This window comes from Eutrigla gurnardus, assembly GCF_963514095.1.
Source record: "Eutrigla gurnardus genome assembly, chromosome: 16".
NCBI lineage: Eukaryota > Metazoa > Chordata > Actinopteri > Perciformes > Triglidae > Eutrigla > Eutrigla gurnardus.
The window spans coordinates 14,635,222-14,658,183 of NC_139927.1; the positions used below are offsets into that span (position 1 = coordinate 14,635,222).

General features: G+C 40.4%; 2 protein-coding genes across 3 annotated transcripts; one reads left to right on the forward strand and one right to left on the reverse strand.

Moving 5' to 3' along the window:
* Positions 1–1,958: 1,958 nt before the first annotated feature.
* On the reverse strand, positions 1,959–6,429 carry arv1 (ARV1 homolog, fatty acid homeostasis modulator). The gene is made up of 5 exons (XM_084030326.1): positions 6,292–6,429; positions 5,919–6,038; positions 5,208–5,361; positions 4,483–4,707; positions 1,959–3,293 (listed from the first exon to the last, which is right to left on the reverse strand). Exons 1-5 carry the CDS (start codon positions 6,385–6,387, stop codon positions 3,166–3,168), a joined length of 723 nt encoding a protein of 240 aa, XP_083886452.1. The 5' UTR covers positions 6,388–6,429; the 3' UTR covers positions 1,959–3,165.
* A 924-nt stretch (positions 6,430–7,353) lies between these two features.
* Positions 7,354–22,025, forward strand: ttc13 (tetratricopeptide repeat domain 13). 2 transcript variants are annotated; one of them, XM_084030320.1, is made up of 23 exons: positions 7,354–7,552; positions 9,476–9,570; positions 10,681–10,756; positions 10,844–10,914; positions 11,049–11,114; positions 11,947–12,039; positions 13,012–13,128; positions 13,205–13,319; positions 14,333–14,411; positions 14,537–14,678; positions 14,809–14,983; positions 15,336–15,492; positions 16,022–16,152; positions 16,248–16,380; positions 17,016–17,108; positions 17,263–17,346; positions 17,656–17,740; positions 18,031–18,140; positions 18,441–18,576; positions 19,302–19,381; positions 19,557–19,635; positions 19,855–19,934; positions 20,031–22,025. In XM_084030320.1, exons 1-23 carry the CDS (start codon positions 7,384–7,386, stop codon positions 20,143–20,145), a joined length of 2,481 nt encoding a protein of 826 aa, XP_083886446.1. In that variant the 5' UTR covers positions 7,354–7,383; the 3' UTR covers positions 20,146–22,025. The 2 variants fall into 2 exon arrangements, with proteins under 2 accessions (XP_083886446.1, XP_083886445.1); XM_084030319.1 differs by having other exon boundaries at positions 7,362–7,552; positions 18,034–18,140.
* Positions 22,026–22,962: the final 937 nt, after the last annotated feature.

Sequence of the window (22,962 nt, forward strand, 5' to 3'; positions counted from 1 at the left end):
CGCAGTTTGCTTTCTTTCTTTTACACTCTAATGTCAACCGTTTTTTATTTTGATTTAAAAGCACCCTACATTACAATACCAACAAATATATATTTTTGACTATGAATATTGATTATATTTTATTGACAGTGTCTGGACAGTGTTTTTTGTTGTTGTTGTTTTTTTGTTTACAAACTGTATACCGGTATCCATTGTGTTTTAAGCATTTGAATGCAAACAAAATGGTGTGCATTCAATGTCTCTCCCTTGATTTGCCTTGTCAGTTTGGGAACACCCTCAAACCTGGAAACTCCAGGCAAACCAGTCAAACTGCACTGAAGCCGGACTACAGCAAATCTGAAAAAAACAAACAATAACAATATAGCCCCATATATGTATAACAAGTATAACAAGTATTCGGTTAACAGCTTTATGTATAAAGGCCCTCTGTGCTGACAGAATTATGTGAAGGCCATGTTGTCCTCCTCTCTCTCTGCTCTGGTCTCGTGCTGAGCGTCTGTTGGGAGATTAGAGCAGATTAACATAATCTTGATTGAGAGAGCAAATCCAAGGTGCATCACTCTCTCCGTGGGGACGGATGGGACAGATTGCCACATCAGAGCTGGGCTGCATGGACCAGCTTGTCTATCACGGTAACACGTGAACGAAACCTCTGCTGAATGAGCTGGTGTCTATCATTTCACGATCAACAGTCGATAATTGATACATTTGGTTGATAAATGTAAAAAATATTGCCGGAGAGCCCCAAAGTTCATCTCTGTTGTAATTTAGTAGTTTGTAATTTGAATATTTATTTGTCCTTCAGTGATTCTGTGAGCTGCAGCCTGCTGACATGATGTGTTTATGCCGTGGCCACATTTCAGGCAGTCCGTCCGTCTGTCTTTACATCTGTCTGGTGACTAGCTCAGGGACGCCTGAGGGGAATTTCTTCAAATTTGACACAGTCCAGCAAAGCTAGATTTTGCTGGTCAAAGGTCAAAGGTCACCGTGACCACAACTCAACAACTCATATGTTAATCATCATGACAATTTCACACAAATGTCTCATAGGATAAAATACAGGATGCAAGCACGCTCAACTAAGATGGTGGAGAGATGACACATGTTGTTTCATATGCATATAATATAATATATATTCTATCAAAACAGTGTTTTACTGTCCAGACTATGCTATTTGATGCATATTGGCCAACTCTTTTTAAATTTGGGAACAAATAACGATGGATTATTAGACAAAAGGTCAACTATAACCTCCACTTTGTATTTATTTGTAAAATTTGTTTTGTTTTTTTTCTATTTCAATTTTCTGTAAAGCAAAGGGTTTTGTACCAGCAGGGTAGGATTTCCCCTCCAGCTCCAGCTCCTTGGCTTCCACACCGGTCCAGACTGGTAAATGGCTGCATGGTGACTGCTGTTACAGTAATCTGATTAGCCAGATTAAACCACTGCATGCCACAGTAATTGACCGACACTCTCCAGATTCCACATTTAGAAAATCCCTCAGGGCTTTGTTCACAAAGACTCCATCCTGGAGATGAAAACACTGCGTCAACAGAGGACACAGACACCAGTATGTCGATTTCCACTTTTGTGCATTAAATGCAAAAGACTGAAACAAAAACAGGGAGGCAAGCCATCTGTCCCTATAGACCTCGGAAAAAAAGAATCTCCCATAAATTCCAAATTATTCACTGTTTTATTTTTTATGCTCGACCTACTAAACATGGGTGTATGAGATTTGAAACAACAATAAGACAGAGTTGTCTCTGCAGAGACCGGAGCACAGATCCACCCAGGGTGAGGACACCTAAGAAAACATTCCTCACTCGTGTGCTGTCTCAACTATTCACAGGCCTGACATGACATGTGCTGAGGCAGCACACACACACACACACACACACACACATGCACAGAATCAAATCATATACAAATTGACTATGTTTAATTACAAATATTTTATTTACTCTTGTGATATTTTCATACAAAGGACAGTTCAGAGAGCATCATTTATCAGAAGTGTACGTCTCAGGGCTCGTCTGGGACCGAACGCCACAGTTACTTCATTTCATTATTTCTTTTGCAACAAACATGGAAAGTACAGAGAAACAAATGGGACACTTACAGATAAATCTCTTAATACCTCTTCAATGCAGACGACAAACACCAAGCGAGGGGCATGGAGGACTTGAGACAACGCTAAGACGTAAAAACAGGAACATCTGCAGTGATTTCAGATAGAATATTCGTTTATGGCAGGTTTGAAACGACAGCCCTAAAAGTCCATCATATCATCTGTGATCTTTGAGAGAGTATCATTTGATCTCGTAGGGCGAATCTGTCAGCTGATGGTTTTGTTCAGAAAGGATTCATCGGGCTTCCAGTCACTCCTCATGGAGGCCGGCTCAGCTGTCCCTTCATACTGTAGGTAAGTGCAGTGGATACATTCTGCTCATTCCACAGACTCTCAGTCTGCTTCGGATGTTTGTTTTACTGATTGGACGTCGGTCAGTTAGGCCAGGGACCGCAAGTGGAGGATTTTGTAAAGTATACACACGTTTCACGGTGATAACTTTAAATACCTGCTGCAGTTTTTTCTTCTAAAGGATTGTACACGTCATTCTGCAACAAATAAATGGCCGACCCTGCCTTAAGGGGAGACATTACAGGTGAATAGGGTAAAAAAAAAAGCACCAATAGATATCACCATGAAACTTCCACAGAGAGAGGTAAAATAACCATTTCACCAATGAGCCAAAGAATGTGACGGGTGTTGTCTGGGTCCTGTCCAAACAGAGAAGTTGTTATTGTCAAACCACAACCTCGAGAGTCACACTGAGAAACAGTGATTTAGATGAGGGGGCCTTCCCATGCTGGAGCGCCTCTCTGTACGGCCGTCTCAAAAAATGTAATCAAATCAAAATCTCACTGGAACCTTGTTCATCGTCTACTCTAAAACCCAAAATGTCTGTGACATCCCTCCTAAATGAAAATGGATCTTTATCTCGATAGAGTAGACAAAAATAATAAAGTCTCTGTTCTGAGGAAAGCCTTCTCCAGCCCCCGTGTGCGGAGTGTTTATTAAAAAATGGCCTCTGTTTGGCACCGTTTGGCGTCCACGATGCCTCATTCATCCCTGAGATAATTGACATTCGCCTCAGTCGACTTTCATTCAAATGTCCACATGTCCTGGATGCTCCATGGAAGCCGGGTACAGGCCTGAGCCACGCAGGTCTCTGACAGCAGGCCTACACACACGGCCATCAACGACAGACGTCTACTGCTGTTCAGGATCACTGGAGGAGGGAGACGAGGAGGAAAAAATTAGGAATCCACTCACGTTTTCCATGGAAACTTTTTGTTTTCATGTTAATTAAATTACATCTGAAGAATCTGGACAGAAAAGTGCCATTAACACTAGAAACAAGCAGCAATATGACATAAAAAAAAAAAAAAAACAAAGTGGTGAAAAGTCTGAATTCACTACTTTGGTGCACGTGACAGAATCCAAAGTGTTCTTTATGAATGTGACGAACAGAAAGTCCTCATCAGAGCAGCAGACCATAAATCACTCAACGAGTCATTGTTTGTTGCTCATGGGCGAGCTGCCAAATATAATGAGCAGATTTACATTCCTTCAGCTGCTGAAGGAATAGTTATACAAATGAAAATAAAACGTGGACTAAAACGGTTCTGTTATGTAATGTAATTATGTTCAGTGTCTGAGGGGGTCTATGTAGTAAAGGGGCATCATCGAGTGTTAGGTGCCACCTGCCGGTGCTTTCATTTTCATTTTATTTTCCCTAATTTCTTTTAAAATGATATTTGTTATCTGGGTCAATGGTGTAACAGAAAATAAATTAAGATGAGATTAATAAATACATTTATATACATATTTAAACAAATACCAGCATCGTTTGTTTTTTCCAATACTAGAATAATAAATCATTGCAACGTGGTATGGGAGAAGATTAATCAATAGTCAAATATGCCGAAAAGGTTTGCTAAAAATCTTCTTAATATTTCTATATGACTGTTCTTCATTAAAGAGTTTTAATGTTACATAAACGGATTAAGCCATTTAAAATCATCCACAATGATAAAAAGAAACTATAATATACATTAATATACTGAATATTGGTACAATATATCTACTGTGTTCACATATATCATTTTTTTTATTATTTTAGTTAGATTTTTATTTATGTATGGTGTCAAGATTATTATACAACCATGTTTAATCGATCAATAGGTTTCAATAGGGACTATTTTCTCAGTAGAAAGTAGATCCAAAGACCTGTTGGCAGCGAGTCTATGTTTTTCCAATGATGTGAGCGACACAAACTAAATTAAAGTCACATCCACTTTATTGGAAGGAGGCACAAATGTGTTTATCTGGGCAAGTACAAGCAAATGGATCTGACTGGTTAGATAACACCAGTGGTAAGTAAAGGAATATGCCTACAAACAGATGCTTCCTCTTACCTCTGATAGCCTGCGAGTTTGAAGTGAGCACAAACAGTTTGATGAGGCCCAGACAGAGCGGGGAGTAGTCGTGCTCCCAGATCACAGCGGGGATAAGGAGGACCTTGCCGTAGCAGGAAAGCAGCAGGGCTCTGAAGAGCAGGCTGAGCTGGAGGGTCCCGCCCTGCAGTCGCCCCACCACCACCCAAAGGAAGCACAGCACGCCGCTGCAGAACGCCGACAGCTCTACGCCACCAGCAGACAGACACAGATTCATGTATTTAATTTAATGATGAATGTAAATAACTTTTCATGATTGTACTATAGATGAGTAGAAGCAAGATTCAATGTTTACCAACAAGAGCAGGATTTGTCATTTCTACTCTTTATCCTATAGAGGGCGCTCGACTCCAGGATAGTGATGAAATGTTTCACTGACAGTAAATAACCTACACTTTTAAATCTTTATCAAGCTAAAAAAGTGAACTACTGCCAGGTTCCCATTTCTCAAATGTGAGGATTTGCTGCTTTTCTTTGTTTTATATAATTTTACAATCACAACTTTACACTAAAACACCAAATAAATAGCTCTGTCTACATGAACAACTGATGTGCTAAAACACTATTATCTCTCGCCTTTCTATCATGTAAGTGTAGACTATGAACACAGACGCAATGGGGAAACATTCTCAATACTTATAACAGCATCATCGGATTTTTTATATCATCTGGTTTTATCATCTTACCGAGGGCGGCCAATCCAAACATGCTGTAGAACTCCCACTCCTTGGTGTATCTGATGATGTCGGCGGGGTCACTGCTCTGCTTGGAGCCATGGAGCAGAGACCACCTGAGGTAAGCCTCGCACAGCAAGCAGAACACACACAACTTCCAGTGGATCTGGAGAGGTGGAGCAGAAGATGTACAAAACGCACACATGAAGTATACCTCAAGTGTACCTTCTACTTAAGTATTAATACCAGTAATAAACCAAATACTCCACGACAAGACCTCCATTCAAAGACTTACTTAAGCAAAAGTATGTCAGTATTACTGGTAAAATGTAATGTACTACTCCTGAATAGGATGAGCGATTACAGATAATTAATGGATGGATGGTTAACTATCCACAGGGAAAAATTGGATTCTGAAAGCTATCAGACAAATGTAGTGGAGCACTAAAAGTACATCATTTCCCTCTGTAGTGGAGCAGAAGTATAAAATAGCACAAAATAGAAGTAAACTCAAGTGAAGTACCTTGAATTTGTACTATAGTACAGTACTTGAATAAATGTACTTCCACCGCTTGTAACTTTTTAACACGTGTCGACCAAAAGGCCTGTAATGAACACAGACCCTGCAACCATCCACACAGTTATTATAATACCGAGTTTAGATGGAGCCATGCGCATGCGCGAGGGGACTAGTTGATTTACAGTAGGGCTTGGCTGACTTACGTTCAAACTCGTGTTGAATAAAATGTGTCTGAAAGCCTGCGTCTTGCATAAAAGGGCATCAATCAGGATGATAACTGGGTCATATTCGATGTACTTGTCCACTGGCTTCTGGCACGACTCCTGGATATACAAACGAACACACACACACACACACACACACACACACACACACACACACACACACACACACACACACACACACACACACACACACGCGCACACACACACACACACACACAGGTAAAATTAACTCGTTAATAAAGAACTTTAGTTTTTAGAAAGGAAGAATGTTAGCTGTTCAATCAGGCAAACATTGTTAGCTAGCATCTTCATCATAAACAGTACTCAAATCCAAGAAGGTAACTTAACGTACGCATATTGTTATCTTTAGGATCCCGTTAGTGTAATCCCTGTGTAACTCCCGTGCTTGTTCGTTACATTCAACACATCTAAAGCCATCTTTCCCCATCCTTCGCCCTGTAAACAGCTGCTAGCTACAAAACACCGCTAGCATGTGTGAGTCAATCATAGCGGAAGTAAGAATTTCCCCATACAATTTTGCCTTCAAAATAAAAGTGTAGAATTGTCGGCACCTGTTGGGTTTCTGAATCACATTCAGGGTCTATGGTTTATGACCAAGTTGCTTTTCACATACAGAGAAAAGCATTTTTGTGTTTTGATGGATAATGTATAAAATAAGCAAAGTCAACAGAGACCAAGTAACTGTAAAACTGTCTTACACGAATAGAAAACTACAATTTACAAATATATTCTACTATTATTAGACTAGAAGTCTTGTTTTGAATCAGATTTGATGCATTTCTTGCGACCCTGAGATACTGTAGATGAAGGTAATAGTGTGGAAATTATTTTTTTTAAAGTCATTGTGGGGTTTTGTTATTATATCTTTAAGCACTGTCATAATCCGCTATACTGTACTCAGTGATGAAATGCAAATAAGTTAATTAACTCGAACTTGAGCACTGTAATCAATTGCACTTGTGAGCTTCTTGTACTTCAATTCATCATTCCATTTGATACTATTGGTTACTTTTACTCCACTACACTTCATATGGACAAATATGTTTTTAGCCTTATTGTAGTACAGTTTACAGCGGTTAATGACCCAGACAGCATACCAGGGCTTTATTATATTGTACTATTTCCCAATTTATCAATTAGGTATGGCAGAAGTTATTACACTGAAACTGAATGTCATGTAGTTTAGTTTTAATTTGAAATTCATAACGGGAAAACAGCTTTTGAAAGAAGGTTCTGCACACTGGGGAGGGACCGATTTGACAGCCGCATAGCATGCCGGGAAATGTAGTTGAACTAGACCCTCCGGCTGCGGTGTTCTTCTTCGCCTCCCGCCGGAGACTCGCGCGTGACGAGGGGGGCGTGTTTGGTTTTGATCGAACTGCAGCAGCTTCCGCTCTCTCTGTCGTCACACATGTAGCACAACATGGCCCCTGCCAGCCGGGCTCTTGTTGTGGTAGCGCTTTCACTGCTCTACCTGTGCCGGACAATCTTCTCCTCGGAGTATTTCTCCACTCTCACTTTGTTCAACAATGAGCTCCACAAGCAGGGATGCAGCTCGCTGTCTGAGTGGGAAGAGTACGCGGCTGACTGCGGTAAAAGTCTTTCCTTTTTCGCTGTTATTTTGCCACGTCCGCCCCGTTCCAACTGTCAATGTGCAACCCGGCTAGCTTAACCGTTTGGAGGCTAACGTTAAGATGAGCTAATGACAGCAAGCGGTGACAGCCAAGAAGGGATAACCGGGATGAGCTCTCGCTCTCTTCGAGGTTAAATTGGATTTGAAAACAGATATAAAAGTAAAAGAGTTGTAACGCGGGAGTGAGAGTACATTGAGGTAAACATCACCGTAAGAAAACTATATATATATATATATATAAGCTTACCCCAAGAGGTCAGCACCGAACTCACCGTAATTTGTCGTTTTCTTCTCTACAGCACAATCAATGTCAATGGGGTTTTTTTCTGGTAGATTCTGCTTAACGTTACAACTGATGCACCCAGCTACTGTATATACACTGCTCACATTAAAGAGACACTTACTCCACTTAAATCACACATCAGATCTTCAGTGAACAAATGATTCAAGTTGAAACTCTTTACTGATGTATATAGTGTGATATGTTGAGTACAAAATAACATACCAATCACAGCCAAAATCACAGTAAAAAAGTGAAATCACAGGTCCTCCCAGCTTGAGCGTGAATTTCATCACCCGTTTGCCTGTAATGAACTCCCAACAAGGTCTGGGCTGCTCCTGGTGAGTTGGTGGATGGTGTCCTGGAGGATCTCCTCCCAGACCTGCGTCAGGGTATCAGTGAACTACTGGACAGTCGTTGGTGGTACTTGGTGGTGTTGGATGCACAGATACATAATGGTATGGTTGGACATAGGTGGTCAACTGGATTTAGGTCAGGGGAACGTGAGGGCCAGTCAATGGCATCCATACCTTTACCTGGAGGTAATTTTGGAGAGCTCTGGTTCTGCTCCTACTGTTCCTCCCTGCACTAAGGAATAGATACCGGTCCTGGGGCTGGGTTGATGTCCTTTCACGGTCCTGTCCAGATCTCCTTGTGTAGCGGTCGGTCTCCTGGTATCTCCTCCATGCCCTCGAGACTATGCAGGGAGACACAGCAAACCTTCTTGTGACCTCACGTATGGATGTGCCATCCTGGAGGAGCTGGACTACCTGTGAACCTGATTTGGCTGCAGGTTCTGCCTCAGGCTACAACTAGTGACAAGGACACGAGCAGAAAACAGAACTAGAGAAGAATCAGTCAGGAAGGAGAAAGAGAGAGCGACTGTCTGTGACCACCACATCAAACCATTCCCTTTATGTGGGTTGTCTTGCTTTTGCCTCCATTGCACCTTTTGTCACTTTTGCAAGAGAAATTGATTTACAATCACATTATATTCCGGAAGTTTTCATCAAATCTCAGCTTCTACACTATTCTCCACTGTGGTTGGATGGATATAGATATATCAAAAAGAGCCAAAGATAAAGGAGCAGTTACTGCACATATATATGTGTGAGATGGACATAGTGCAAGAAGTGCAAATGAAATGCAAATGAAATGCAAATGAGGAGGAAGCCTAAAAGAAACGACAAGCTGAACTGGTTGTACAAGCTGACACTGTTGAGATAACGGCTGCCATAGAAATGTTCTCAGCATCGTGTTTTAGCCCGAGCGTAAAATACGTTTTGACCCTTTTTAATGAGTCTTTTCTGCCTCCTGGGTCTGCTTTTATTACCGTCAGTGTGATGTTATCTTTCAGTGGTAATGTCATGCAGTCTTGACACACCAATCACTGCCCATGCTTTAAAGCGTTTTACCACACTTAAAGAAAAACATAACCGATTAGATCTATAAGAGGTGTGGTGTTCGCTATGATGGCTTTGAAATATCCACCAACTGATTTATAGAGAACATGTGGATGTGTTTATTGAAGATTTGAAATACGTGAAACGTGTGAAATACCTTCAAATATTCATTAAACACTCATAACGTTTGTCTTTTCAGAGTCCTCCATTTTACAGTTGGAAGACCCAGACTGTGAGGAGGGGAGCAACCCGCCCTGCGAGTCAGTCTTCTCACTTAATGCCGAGAAGATCCTGGTGAGAGCGAGCACACACAAACATTAATCAGATCCGTGAGCGGTTTCAGGTCGAGCCTTAACCACTTTTTTTTTTTTGTGGTGCTCAATGTGCTAAATTTCTCTGCGACGGAGTGACTCAAAGCTTCCTGCATTGATTATATGTTGGATCTGTGATGGCTTTGGTCTTAGAAAGTCAGACTTGAGACTAGTGCAGTTTGGAATTGACATATCGAACAGGAAATTATTCCCTGTATTATCTTTTTGCCAAGTTTTCCCTGAAATTGGTTCTCCAAAATCTATTTCCCATTTATTTTAAAGGAGGTCTAAATGCATTTATTGGCAATTGTGTGTGTTCAATAGTAGGTAAATTATTCTCATAGCCGTTTTGTGACCGATTTACAGTTAAAAATTGCAACCTCAAGCATTTGACCGTACGCCAGTGAGTGAGTTTGTCATTTTGATGGTGTTGCTGATGGTTATGTAAAGCTTCCTGATGATTTAAGTGTAGCAAGCATTTGTCTTGTCAGTTGTCACTGTTTTGGAATCCCAGAATGCAGCAACAGCGACATTTTTCATGCTGTCACGTCGGCATTCTCTGCTGGTGTATGCCATGCTGCCATTTGGGGTCAATACGATGTGAAGCCGTGAGAATAAGAAAGTAGAAAAATAGTCTTTTGATGCAATACACAGAATAATTATTGCTTCCCAAGTATTTGTCTTGGCAGCCATAAACATCCTTGACACTTTTATTATATGATTTTATTCTTTATTCTGGGCTTAATTGCTCAGTATAACCTTGAGAGATGCTGGAAAGCTTATTAAAACCTTGTAACTCAGCAAAACAAAGGTTTTCCTTTCACAGCCCATTTCTCCAATTTACAAATATATTAAATTCAGTTATGTAGCAGAATGTCATTCTGAAACTTTCATCGAAACAGACCACATGTTTTTAGCTTTTCCACCTTTGAGGCTCACAGTGTTATTCTGCGTCTCCGTTCAGTTACTGGCTTCACACAGGAAACCGTTATTTTCACCTCTCTTGGCTTAGCGTGTCAGTGCCGTCGTGTGATGTACATCTCTCTTTTCCCCTCAACGTGTTGTTGTTGTTTTTTTTATCTTGTATCCACAGAATCAGGCCAAGTTGTTTATAGAGCAGAAAAAAATCCCCTTCCCTGTAGATAACCACAACACAAACGAAGAACTTGGTAAGTGTGCACGTTCAAAATACAAACCCAATTCACGCTGAACCGATCTTTCCCAGTTGCTCATCATCATCTGTTCTGTCGCTGCAGCTATAGGCTACGTTCTGATAGGCAACGGTCTTTATGATGAAGCCATCAAACACTTCTCACTCTTATTACAGGTGTGTTTGCAACTGGAGACGGTTGATATTCACTCTCAATACTTCATGTTTTAATATTACAGCACTTTTGCTATTTTGTCACAAACCAAAAATGTAAATATGACATAAAGATGTGTTTTTGACTTTGATTAAAGGGTGACCCAGAGCTGGTCAGTGCCATCTATGGGAGAGGGATAGCTTATGGAAAGAAAAGTCTACAGGTGAGTGATACTGTAGCAGCTGTTTTGTATTTTCTTATAATTCTCCACATTTGTGAATGCCCTGAAATGATTCTTGTATTTTACGGTGCTGTTATTTATATGCACCCGTGAAACACTGTCTAACTCTGGCTTTGAAGTGTGCAACAGAAAGAAAGTTCACTGACTGAAATCAAAATAGAGTTGAAATGTGCCACGTTAATTACGAGCAGCCTTTATGAGAGCATTTACAATGTCATATTCTGAATAATGTAGTTATGACTAAAGTTAAGTTATCATTATTACCCTCATGACGATCCGAAGGCTTTCTTTTCATAGTGATGCATGTTTGTTTGGGAGCTGCTCGATCATTTATGAGAACCAAGTCAAGGTCGAGGTTTCCAGATAATTCAGAGCAGATGACTCATGCTGCTGTCATGCTGCTGTCTATGTTTTCTGTATTGATCTGCTGCCTTCATTTGCATTAAATGTTGAAACCATAGTTAGAACCTTAGTTTAACTGTGACACTCCCGTTGGCGTCTTTGTGACAAAATTAGATTTTAAACGATTTGGCAGCATAGGGAGTTGTTGTCTGTTTGCGTTTTTTCATTCATTCTGGATTTTGGTGACAGCAGCAGTTTTGGGTAAACCCATAATGACTCAGTGTGTCATTTAATGAATGCAAATTCAATCTGCCAGGACTCTGCCGTTGTGAATGTGTGCCCTCAGAGAAGAAGCTGGACGGCAGTTCTAGTGCGTTTACTTGTTTGTGGCGCTGCTCCTGGTTTTGTTCACTATAAGGTTTGTGTAAAAAATAAACGTAACCCCCTTCCCCTTCCTGTGTCTGCATGCCAGGACATAAAGAATGCTGACTTGGCATTGTACGAGCTCAACAGAGTCATCACCCTGGAGCCAAACTGGCCAGAGGTCTACGAACAGAGAGCAGAGGTACAGAGAGCAACTCTTTATTATAACTTATGGCGTCGGAAGCTCCTCCAAAAGGATAAAAAGTACGATAGAGGAGATTTCAAGTGCCACACCTCTTGGCAACACTGGATATCATTTAGCTGATAACATTTCCATACAGTGCATAACTTGGATTTGATGATTGATCACCACTACATCTGATAAATGTCATGTTCAGCTGTCTGGTCAGCTGCTTGATAACATGTGATTTGCACATCTATATCTGTCAGTTGCAAAACACACAGTGCTCACCATGTTTCTAGACTTTCTAGAAGAAAGAAGCAGTCATGGTCGCGTGTGAGATGTTCAATTGCAATTAATCGGTGCCATTTTAAAATTGGGGAAACTTTACAAGCCATGTTATTTATCAGTGTCGATTTAATCATGTGCACAAGAAGCAGAAAAACCCCCCTCAGATACGTTATAAGTATTTAGTTATCAAGAAACGTACGCCGCATAGTTGTACAGCACTGGCCGTTCATGAATAGACACACACTTAATCATGTCAAGTCTCGTGATTCTAAACTACACCACTGTTCGAAGAATGTCACTCAGGTTTCACCCTGTGGTTTTTTGTATGGCCTGTTTCCTCTTTGTGAGCCGTGAGGCACTTGAGTGCATCTCCAGTGTAATCAATCTGACAAATCACACCTTCGTGAAGATAACGCCTCTTATTTTTTGTTTTGACAATGCTCCACCTTTTCTGGCAGAAGAATAGACTATGTAGTCCATCGGCCAGAAATAATGGATCACACACACATTTGCTTTAAAGAAGGATCACAAACTATTTTAATTTCTAATTAACAAACCAGCGCAAAAAGACATGTCATTGTAAAGAAGTTCATAATAACAGTATTTTTTTTTTCCAATAATCTAATAATAAGATGTGATATCCAGGATGTTTGTGTGCTTGGACTTTTATCTCCCCATTTGTTTGCGTTGGTGCATCTGCAGATCCTGTCTCCTCTGGGTCGCATCAGTGAGGCTCTGGGTGATCTGAGCAAAGCCATTCAGCTGCAGCCCTCGGCCCGTCTCTACAGACACAGAGGAACGCTTCTCTTCATCTCAGAGGTTTGATCGTCACCTGTTCTTCACGCACGCCTTCATGCTTCCGTGTGCTGATCCGGTGCTTTTGCCCTCCCACCAGGACTATGTGGCAGCTATGGAAGACTTCCAGCAGTCGTTAGAGCTGAAGAAGAACCAGCCTATCGCCATGCTCTATAAAGGCCTCACCTTCTTCCACAGAGGCATGCTCAAGGCAAGTTACTCAATCTCTCCTATCATTTTATTTTTTCTGCTAAATGTTGGTAATTTCATTGTGAATGTTTTGATTCTTAAAAAAGCCTTTAGATTGACAGACAAATGTAATGAACTGTTTTCCAATCTTACGTGCATTTTAATCACCTTTGAACAGCTGCAAAGTAGATAGAGTAGTCAATTTTAGGCTTAGCCAAGTTTTTCAGGGGGGTTACCACATCGCTCAGAGATTTCTGAACCAGCCTCTCAGTAGGAAGATGACTTGATTCTCCATTTACAGTATTGCTTTGTTGCAGTCCGCCTCCACTAATGTCATGAGAAACCTCAAAGATCCCCCAGAATGTTATTTCTTACATTAAGGGCTTTTAATGTGTGGTCAGTAATCTGATGGCAAAAGCAGAAAGTTCCTTTTATTCATTTATTATTATTATTATTATTATTGTTATTATTATTAAAAGCCGTTTCCCCTTGCACCATGATGGAATTAAAAATTCTAGGTGTCTCCAATTCTGCCTTCAAAAGATGAAACATCTCAGTAAAATACAATTGTGTTGTTACTTTGTAGTTTTAGTTGCATGTTTAGAGATATCGTGGTTGCGTTTATCACCTCAGCTCACCAATTTAATGGGGGAAACCCCGTACCGCACCTACAGACAGTTGACTGCAAACAACAACAAACTGCTTCTCACATACACTTGTTACTCTTATCAACATAAATAGTAGCATGATGTACTCTGAAAGTGAAAGTTGAACTGCTGCTGCAGTTTGTCCTTGTGGAAACAAAGTCAACATTGCACAATCTGCTTTTTTTTATCAGTCAGACTCATCATAGGGAAGTGTTTTATTTGTACTAACTGTACATTCTTTTATACGGCTACATGGAAAGCGTTTGCACTATGATACGGTCTCATACATGGTCTGAACCATCTGCTGAGTCTGGATTTTCTTTGTATCCCTATGTTTTGCAATTTCCTCTCATCTTGTCTGAATGCTTGTTGTGTTTGTTGTTGTCAGGAAGCCATTGAGACATTCAAAGAGGCACTAAAGTTGAAGTCTGACTTCATAGATGCCTATAAGAGTCTTGGACAAGCCTACAGGTACTGTCTGGTATTCACTGGTTACTTTTGTGTTTAACTAATTCAGCGTACCTACCCTTTCCCCTCTGCCTTACTAACAACCAGTGGACTGTTGCTCACTCGGTATCACTTCTTCCTCTTTCCAGAGAGCTGGGGGATTTTGAGTCGGCAATGGAGAGCTTCCAGAAAGCCCTCATGTTGAACCAGAACCACATCCAGTCCCTCCAGCTCCGAGGCATGATGCTGTACCACCACGGCTCGCTGCAGGAGGCCATCGGCAACTTCAAGGTTGGGAATCCACAGTGGAATTAAATAGCTTCTGTTTGGTTAGGCTGTCTCATACCATACAATCCTATCTTAAATATGTTTGCCCCTTTCTGGTTGCCTTTGACTTTCTCCTCTCCTATTGGTCCTCCAGAGGTGTCTTCAGTTGGAGCCCTACAACGAAGTGTGTCAGTACATGAAGGGGCTGAGTCACGTGGCGATGGGACAGTTCTACGAGGGCATCAAAGCCCAGACCAAGGTCATGTTGAACGACCCTCTGCTGGGACAGAAGGCCAGCTCTGAATACCTCAAAGTGAAATACCTCAGAGGTCAGTGTCACACACACATGCACATGAGACACCATAGTAGACACATTTAAAGAGTTTGCTCTGTTCATTTACAGTTCTGAATCACTTAAAACATCCAACTCTCTTAAAATAATTCATAATACAGATTAGTTTGTTTTGAAGAAAAATGTATTTTGCAGCAATAATTATATATATATATATATATATATATATATATATATATATATATATTGTGTTTTACTTTTTTGTGTTCAGATTCATATAACTGGGAGAATTCCTTTTTAAAAATAAATCAGGACATTGATTCATAAAGTTCTGCTCTTTTGATATTATATCTCCTATTCTGTTTTGCCCCACCTTGTTTTTGTACCAGAGTACTCTCGCTACCTGCACTCCCACCTTGACATCCCAGTAGCAGAATACAACGTGGACCTGGACTTACCAGGGAACTTTAAAAACCACTGGGCCAAGAACCTGCCTTTTCTAATAGAAGACTATGAAGAACAGCCTGGCCTGCAGCCACACATCAAGTAGGTTTGATGGCTCCGTTACAACTGATTTACAGCAATTATTATTATTATTATTATTAATAACTTTGAGCAAAACTGTAGCTGCTGTAGTTGATTTAGAGTGTCCTAGACATTGAAAGTGTATCCTCATTAGAAAGTCTTCAGGATCCATCGCCACCACCTTAATTTACTGAGGCTTGAAGCAATTTTCATGAGTATTTAATGCCTGGACCCGGGGCAGGCACAATTGTCCGCTTGAAACCAAGGATGAACTAATCAGATTTTGGATGTCAAAGTTCAATGTGACCCCCATGTCTGTGATATTTTAGCAACGCCTTGAGGGAGCGGCTTCAAATTTGGCACACGCATTCACTTGGACTAAAGAAGAAATGATTAGAATTTGGTGGTCAAAGGTCAAGGTCACTGTGACCTCAAAAGCACTTTTTAGGCATAATTCATGCAAAAAAAAAAAAAAAAAAACAGCTGCACACTAAACAAAAGCTTTGATGAAGTTCACCCTGGATGTCTTCATGTGCTTGTGGTTTTGCAGGGACGTGCTGCTGCAGAACTTTGACAGCTACAGTAGTGAAGTTCAGAAGCTGATCTGCACAGCTGACCATCTGGGGGCGCTAATGCAATACGACACTCCTGGTTTCTTACCCAACAGGAGAATACACAGAGGTACAACTGAATGCTGTAGTTCTTCCAGGTACTTGCATACATACATACAGAACTGCAGTAAAATAGGTTTACTGAGTTATTTTTGCTTTTTTCAGCCATGGGTTTAGCAAGCCTGGAGGTGATGCAGGCCATGCACCGAACATGGAGCAACTCCAAAGTGCGAGTCAACGGCAAGACCAGGCAAATGCAGTGGAGAGACATGTTTGACATAGCTGTCAAATGGAGGAGGTGAGGGGTTTCTTTTGTTTGGCTTTTGAAAGAGCAGCGTCCCATATAAAAAAGAATTCAACCCCAAATGTATATACTAGTGAACGTAACATAATGCAAAGGCAACGTTATAGATGTTGGTTTTGGGGGTCTAGTGTAAAATATATATATATATAGGGTGAAATATGACTGGGCTTTGGAAAAAGAGAAATAACCTGTGTTGCAATGAACTCTTTCAACCAGGATCAATGACGCTATAATACAGTGACTGTAGACACAATTTATGAACTCACAAAGTAGGTTTAGTGTCGAGTCACTCTGGAAGCATCGTATTCCAAGAGAAATTAAGTGCAGCTCTGGAGCAACTAGAACCCTAATAATCTCTGGGAAATAACCCTAAAACACATGGGATTAAAGGGAAAAGATGAAGACAACAGATGTTGATAGGTGATAGCCAACAAATCATCTGTATAACAAAAGGGAGTCTAGACCGGAGTTCACATTCAGTCTTCATGCGGTCACGTTAAGTTAAATTAAAGCACAGAGAACTATGAAGTCAGTCGCTAAAATCTCTTTAAACTCTACTATTTCAAGGAGTCCTCAGCTGATTGGATTTTAGTGTTGAGAGATTAACCAGGCTTTTCCTGTGCCCGTAGGATTGCGGATCCAGACCAGCCAGTTCTGTGGTTAGACCAGATGCCCGCCAGGAGTCTCAGTCGAGGCTTCAACAACCACATCAACCTCATCAGGTAACAGCTTGGCCCCCGAAGACAGTGTGTGGTGCTTTCAGGAGTCCCTTGAGCGTCTCCAGTTTCCACGTGGCCTTGCTTTTGTTATACAACCCGGTTTCTTCAGTTCTTTATTCAAAGTAACTTTGTTGAAATCCTTTTTTTTTTGCTTCAGGGGACAGATTATCAACATCAGGTACCTGGCGTACTTTGATAACATCCTGGACTTTATCAAAGACCGAATACTGGTGTACCACGGGTAAATCACACAAAAACGTCATCCGGTTTACATCTTCTGTGACATCAGAAACACTTTTCATAATATTCTGCTGTCTTGAGTTCCTGCAATGTGTTCAGTTCTTTCCATCCTTTGCATTGTCTCACCTAAATTATTTCACAGCAGTTATGTTAATGTGCTTGCTGACTGTAATTAGCAATTATTCAATTTGCATGAATCCATTGAGGAAGTGTCTGCAAATATCTAAATGAATATTAATTCTATATCAGCTTCCTCACTCTGTTGTTTACTTGCTGCTTCTTTAACCAATAACTTCTTGTTCCTCCTCAGGGCGTACAACCCCAGAGGACTCGTAGACGTCCGCCAGGCTCTTGAAAATGTGAATAAAGTGGAAGATCTGCTTCCTATAATGAAGGTAAGGAAGAAAAGCGGGAGAATTAGTGAACAGGGAAGTAAATAAAGAGATGAAGATGAGACTTTTGCAGTGGAGCTTTCGATCACATTACACGGTCCTTATCAACAGATTGCTCAGTTGCTATAGAATCCATTGAAGTTTCAAATTCCACATTTATTTAGTTCATAATGATTAACTGAAAGAGACCTCTGAAGCAGCACAATAGAGTTATGTTTTTGGGGTTGTTTTTGTCTCGTAGCCATTCAGCAGTGAAAACCCAGAATGTTTGTTTGTGTGTTTATTTCCTGAAGCAGTTCAATAGTAAAACCAGAGATGGCTTCACGGTTAACTCCAAGGTGCCAAGCATGAAGGATCCTGGGAAAGAATACGACGGTTTTACCATCACCATCACTGGAGACAGGTACACGGGATGCCTTTTTTTCTCTGCATTATATTTCTGTAAAGTCAAATCGATAACTGATATTTTTTCACTATTTGATCAAATAATATGAGGATAAAATAACCCTTTTCTCCAGGCTTGAATTCATACAAATTTAACTACTATAAAATACTTTTTTATGCAAACAAAAACCCCTGTGTATTCTTTTTTTAAACCGTGTTACTGAGCACATCTCCTTAGCCAAGATTATCCATGTTGCAACTTTTGAGGGAGTGTGCCATTGACATTCACCCCGCTGGTGATCTGTTTTCTGTGTCGTAGAGTGGGCAACATGTTATTCTCAGTCGAGACTCAGACGACAGAAGAGCGGACGCAGCAGTACCAGTCAGAGATAGAATCCATCTACAAAGACCTCACCGCCAAAGGGAAGGCATTAATGCTGTCCACTGAACTAGGGGTAAGATTCATCTCTGCAGTTAAACGGAAGCTTTTTTCTTCTGCATTCCATAATAGAAAGCAGAAGCATGTTAGAAATAGAAAACGTTGCCAATGGAAACAGAGCAGCAGAGTCTGTGGATCATCCAGAGTAACCAGGATGTTGTTTCCAATGCTGCAAACAGCACAGGCATTCATCCTACTAGGGTGGAGGCAGAACCCTTTAAGTCTATAAAATGTCATAGATGTTTGTTGAGCTGAACAAATGACATGGTTCCCCTTCTCAGACATAAGGATTTGCTGTTTTTTCCATGTCTTTTATTGCTAAAAATATCATTTGCAGACGTTGCCTTGGGCTTTTGGAAAAAGAGAATGTGGCAATACTTAGTGACATTTTATGTATAATACATTTAGTGGGAGAATCATGTTGAGCAGCCAACATATATAACACATATAACATATTTGGGTGCAGGAAGATCCCAGATTTCAGTTTTCCTGACAAGCAAACTGGGCAGGGAATTTAATAAATAAAAACAAATAGATCATTTTACAGGATTATAGCAGAATGTATTCTCCAGCTGGTCGCTGTAGATGACTTCCAGATCCTTTAGAGAAACATTATCAAACTATTAAAGAAGCATTCTCACGTAAATATAACATAATTAAGTCTGTTATCATTTGATTAATACTGATAGATGTCCCTTTTGTTGTAACAAACAACTCTGTGATGTCTTCTTGTTCTTTCAGGATGCAGATGCTGTGTGTAACCTGATCCTCTCCTTGGTTTATTACTTCTGCAACCTCATGCCGCTCTCCAGAGGCTCCAGGTAACTTTCACGTCCAAACAGCCATCATGCAGGCGAAACAGGAAACAGGAAATAGTTTGTCGTTTTGCAACCTGTTTTGTAACATTTTACAGCATGTTTTACCTTTAGCGTGCCGCAGAGCCGTCCAAGTTGTAACCTACGATGCTCATGTGTAAGAGTGTTTTCCTCCCTTCAGTGTGGTGGCCTACTCCGTTGTGATGGGGGCGCTGATGGCCAGTGGGAAAGAGGTAATCGGCAGGATCCCGAAGGGAAAGGTAAACACAATACATTTATTCCAGCCTTTTGGCAAAAGAAGCTTGGTATTTAATCCTCACCTGAGTTGCCAAACAGACACAATGCTCCAGAAATCTAATCTGATCAAATATCAGGAAGCTGCAGTTCATGAGAAGTTCAGCCGAGGCCAACCAGGAAGTCTGTTGATTGTCATCGTCATGTCCAGTTTTGTAACGTTTGTTTGATTAATATCCTTTCAGCTGGTGGATTTCGAGGCCATGACCACACCCAGTCCAGACGGCTTCAGTAAAACGGCAAAGAACTGGATGAATCTCAAGAGGTGGGAGGACAAAACATCCTGTTTGTTATTGCTCTTCTTGGCTGGATTTTGTTTTTTGTTTATCAAAAAAAAACATTATTTTTTCTTCCTCAACAGTTTACCAAGTTGGTACCAAAGTCTTCCATCTGTAGCGGAGACCTTCCCGTCCACCAGAACCATGATCGAGGTTCTGAACACAGACTCGTCTTCACACTGTCCAAAGAAGTCCTAACACAACTTCTACACAGGAGAGGAGAGTCCGTTCAGTTTGAGTCTTAATGAATGAAGCTTCTACACTGGGCAGAGCCTTCTTCTGAAACCCAAACTAACCTGAGTTCTCCAAAAGCATCTTGGCTTCGATGGTAATAATGGTTTGATATTTAAATGTCTCTCGGCCCCGGATAGAACTGAGAGGCTTTTCCTTATTATTTTAGTATTAAATAACCCCTCCATTTCTTACATTTGGTCATTTTTTTTCACGTACAAAAAAGAAAATACAGATTTTTTTTTTTTTTAATGCTTCCCAACCACACTCGACAGAGAACCTTAGTGTCACAGTTTGGGATGCAGAAGCGACTCTGTCCACCCTCTCTCTCTTTTTCTCTGCTTTAAGGCATCATCCAACCTGCAACACCCAAAGCACACATCTCATAACCCATCAGCATGAACAATCATTCGTTGTCATGGTTAAATCTTAGCTTTACACTATACATTGATACATTGGATGTTACTTTGCTGTCTTGTATCTAAAACCAGTTGAATTTAATATTTTAATATTCAAGTTTGGGATTGGCACTTTTTTTAACCCCACACACACACACACACACACACACACACAGTCCAGCCTATGAGCAGAGAAGGAGTCCTGGGATTTCTAAAAATACAAAACAAACACTTTCAGGGCTATTGAATTCCACTCGGGATACTTGAAGCAGTCTCTTTTTATTTTTTTATTTGTGTTTTCTCCACACTTGTAACTTCTTCTTATCGGTTTTATTGAACCCGTTCTCTTTTATCGTGACCAACGGGGTGTCACGATTTTAATTCCAAATCGAAAATCAATCAGAGCGTTCAATTTCAAACTTCTAAGTCAAAATCAGAATCTGGGTATTTCCTTTCTTTCACACAGGCAGGAGAAACAACCCTCCTGCCTCCCCGAATCACGGTGGGACCACAGTTTTCCTTTCCCTTATGATTTATGTAAACAATGAACACATTATATAGAGAAAAATTACAGTTCCTAGGCTGCAGAATATTAGGAGACCGCGGAGATTAATGGAGTCCCCTCCCAACTATTTGGTTATTTAAGCTGCGGCCGTGCATCGCCACTTAAAATCTATAGTGTCTACGCCACTTCTGAGAAACTCAAGCTGTTATTTTAAAGTACCCACCTGCCATCTAGTGGATCTTCTTTCTGTTGTTTTTGACATATTAAATGAATGATTTATAGTTGACAATATCGTCATGCATGAGTCCATGTAGCTTCTCTTTTTAAAGAAGAATTTTAAATGATAAACGACAGTAATCAGGGCATGACGCCAAAGACTCCATCGTCTAGCAAAGGCTCAGCCATCAGTGAATTGCGACCTTAAAAACGAAAGTCGTATCAAATCGAGGATTTGAATAATCGTGACACCCCTCAAGAACAAATTGGTATTAAGACGGGTTGGCTGCTGAACTAGTTTGAGAGCAGCAATCAGATTTTTCAGAGAGCCAGCAGGAAGTCCTCAAAGATTTGTCAGTTAATTGATTAGTTGATAAACAGTTGGAAAAGAGGTTAATTGGTTAAGTAACTCATCAAGTAGAATTTATATATATTTTTTTTAATTTGAGTCTTTGAGGACAAAAGGAACTGAACTGAAAACGCCCAAATCTAAATTCCTACACAACAATATGAAAGAGATATTTTGGGCTAAGAAAAAATGTATCCCTGTAGAAGTTATAGCTCTTACCAGCCACCTTGATATCATGATATTTGATAGCTTAATTTAATAATTGATTAGTAATTTAAATGATTACTTGTAGCTGAAGCTACATGTCCTAATCTAGATTTACTCTGGTGGAGAAACTTAAAAAATAAGCATAAAAAGCTTCACATTCAGGTACATGTCTCATATCTAAATAAAAGCAGTCTGGTGGTTATATGTCCGAAAGGCTGTGAAGAAGTTCTTTTCCATTTTTTTTAAATTAATTAAAAATCCAAACGTGAGCAAAAGAAATAAAGACTCCTGGACGTTCTCTGACATCTCTGACTGTTGGGTCTTGTAGAGCATCGATCATAGGTGGCGGTAAAAGCACACCACATACTGATATCATCTTTTCCATCATTCCTTTAGCTTGCATAGGATGCCGTCTTTATTTCACACATCTCTGGATGTTGACCTTGTAAGACCTGTGCATTCAGAGCAATTGCTCAGGGTTAATATTCCTCCAAATGTGTCAATCATCAAATACCGTCTGTATATTTCCCCCCCTGTGTTGTCTTGTCAAGCTCACTGATCTGGAGAAACCTGGTTAGTGGAAAAAAGGGATAAAGAGGTTTCGGAAATCCCCAGAAATACATTTAATTGGCTGTAAATTTGAAAAGTCTTTATCACTTTTCAGTTTGGTATTGTCCATAGTGAACGTTTAATAGTTTGAGAAGTTATGTGTCTGTTGGCAAAACCAAATTCTGGCTACTCAAATTGTAAGACGCCTTCGTGGAAATTGAACACGGATGGATGCAAATCATAGAAAAACCTATTTGTTTTCCAGAATTTGAGAGGGAATGGGGTACCGCAAGGGGATTTATTTGATTATTATAAAGGGGATGTGATGTTTACAACCTTACGGAACAAAAAAAACTTGCTTGATACTGAGGCTACGTTAGCCAGTGTTTTTTTTTTAAGACTCTTCAACATTGGTTTAAGCACAATGAGGAAACGAGCTCAGTGGGTAACTCACCTGGAAGGACCAGGAAGTATTCAGTCGTATGAACAAATTTCATTTTCAAACTTTCTCTTTAAATAAAGCTTCGTTCATTCAATTTATTCGCCATGGAAAGATATCT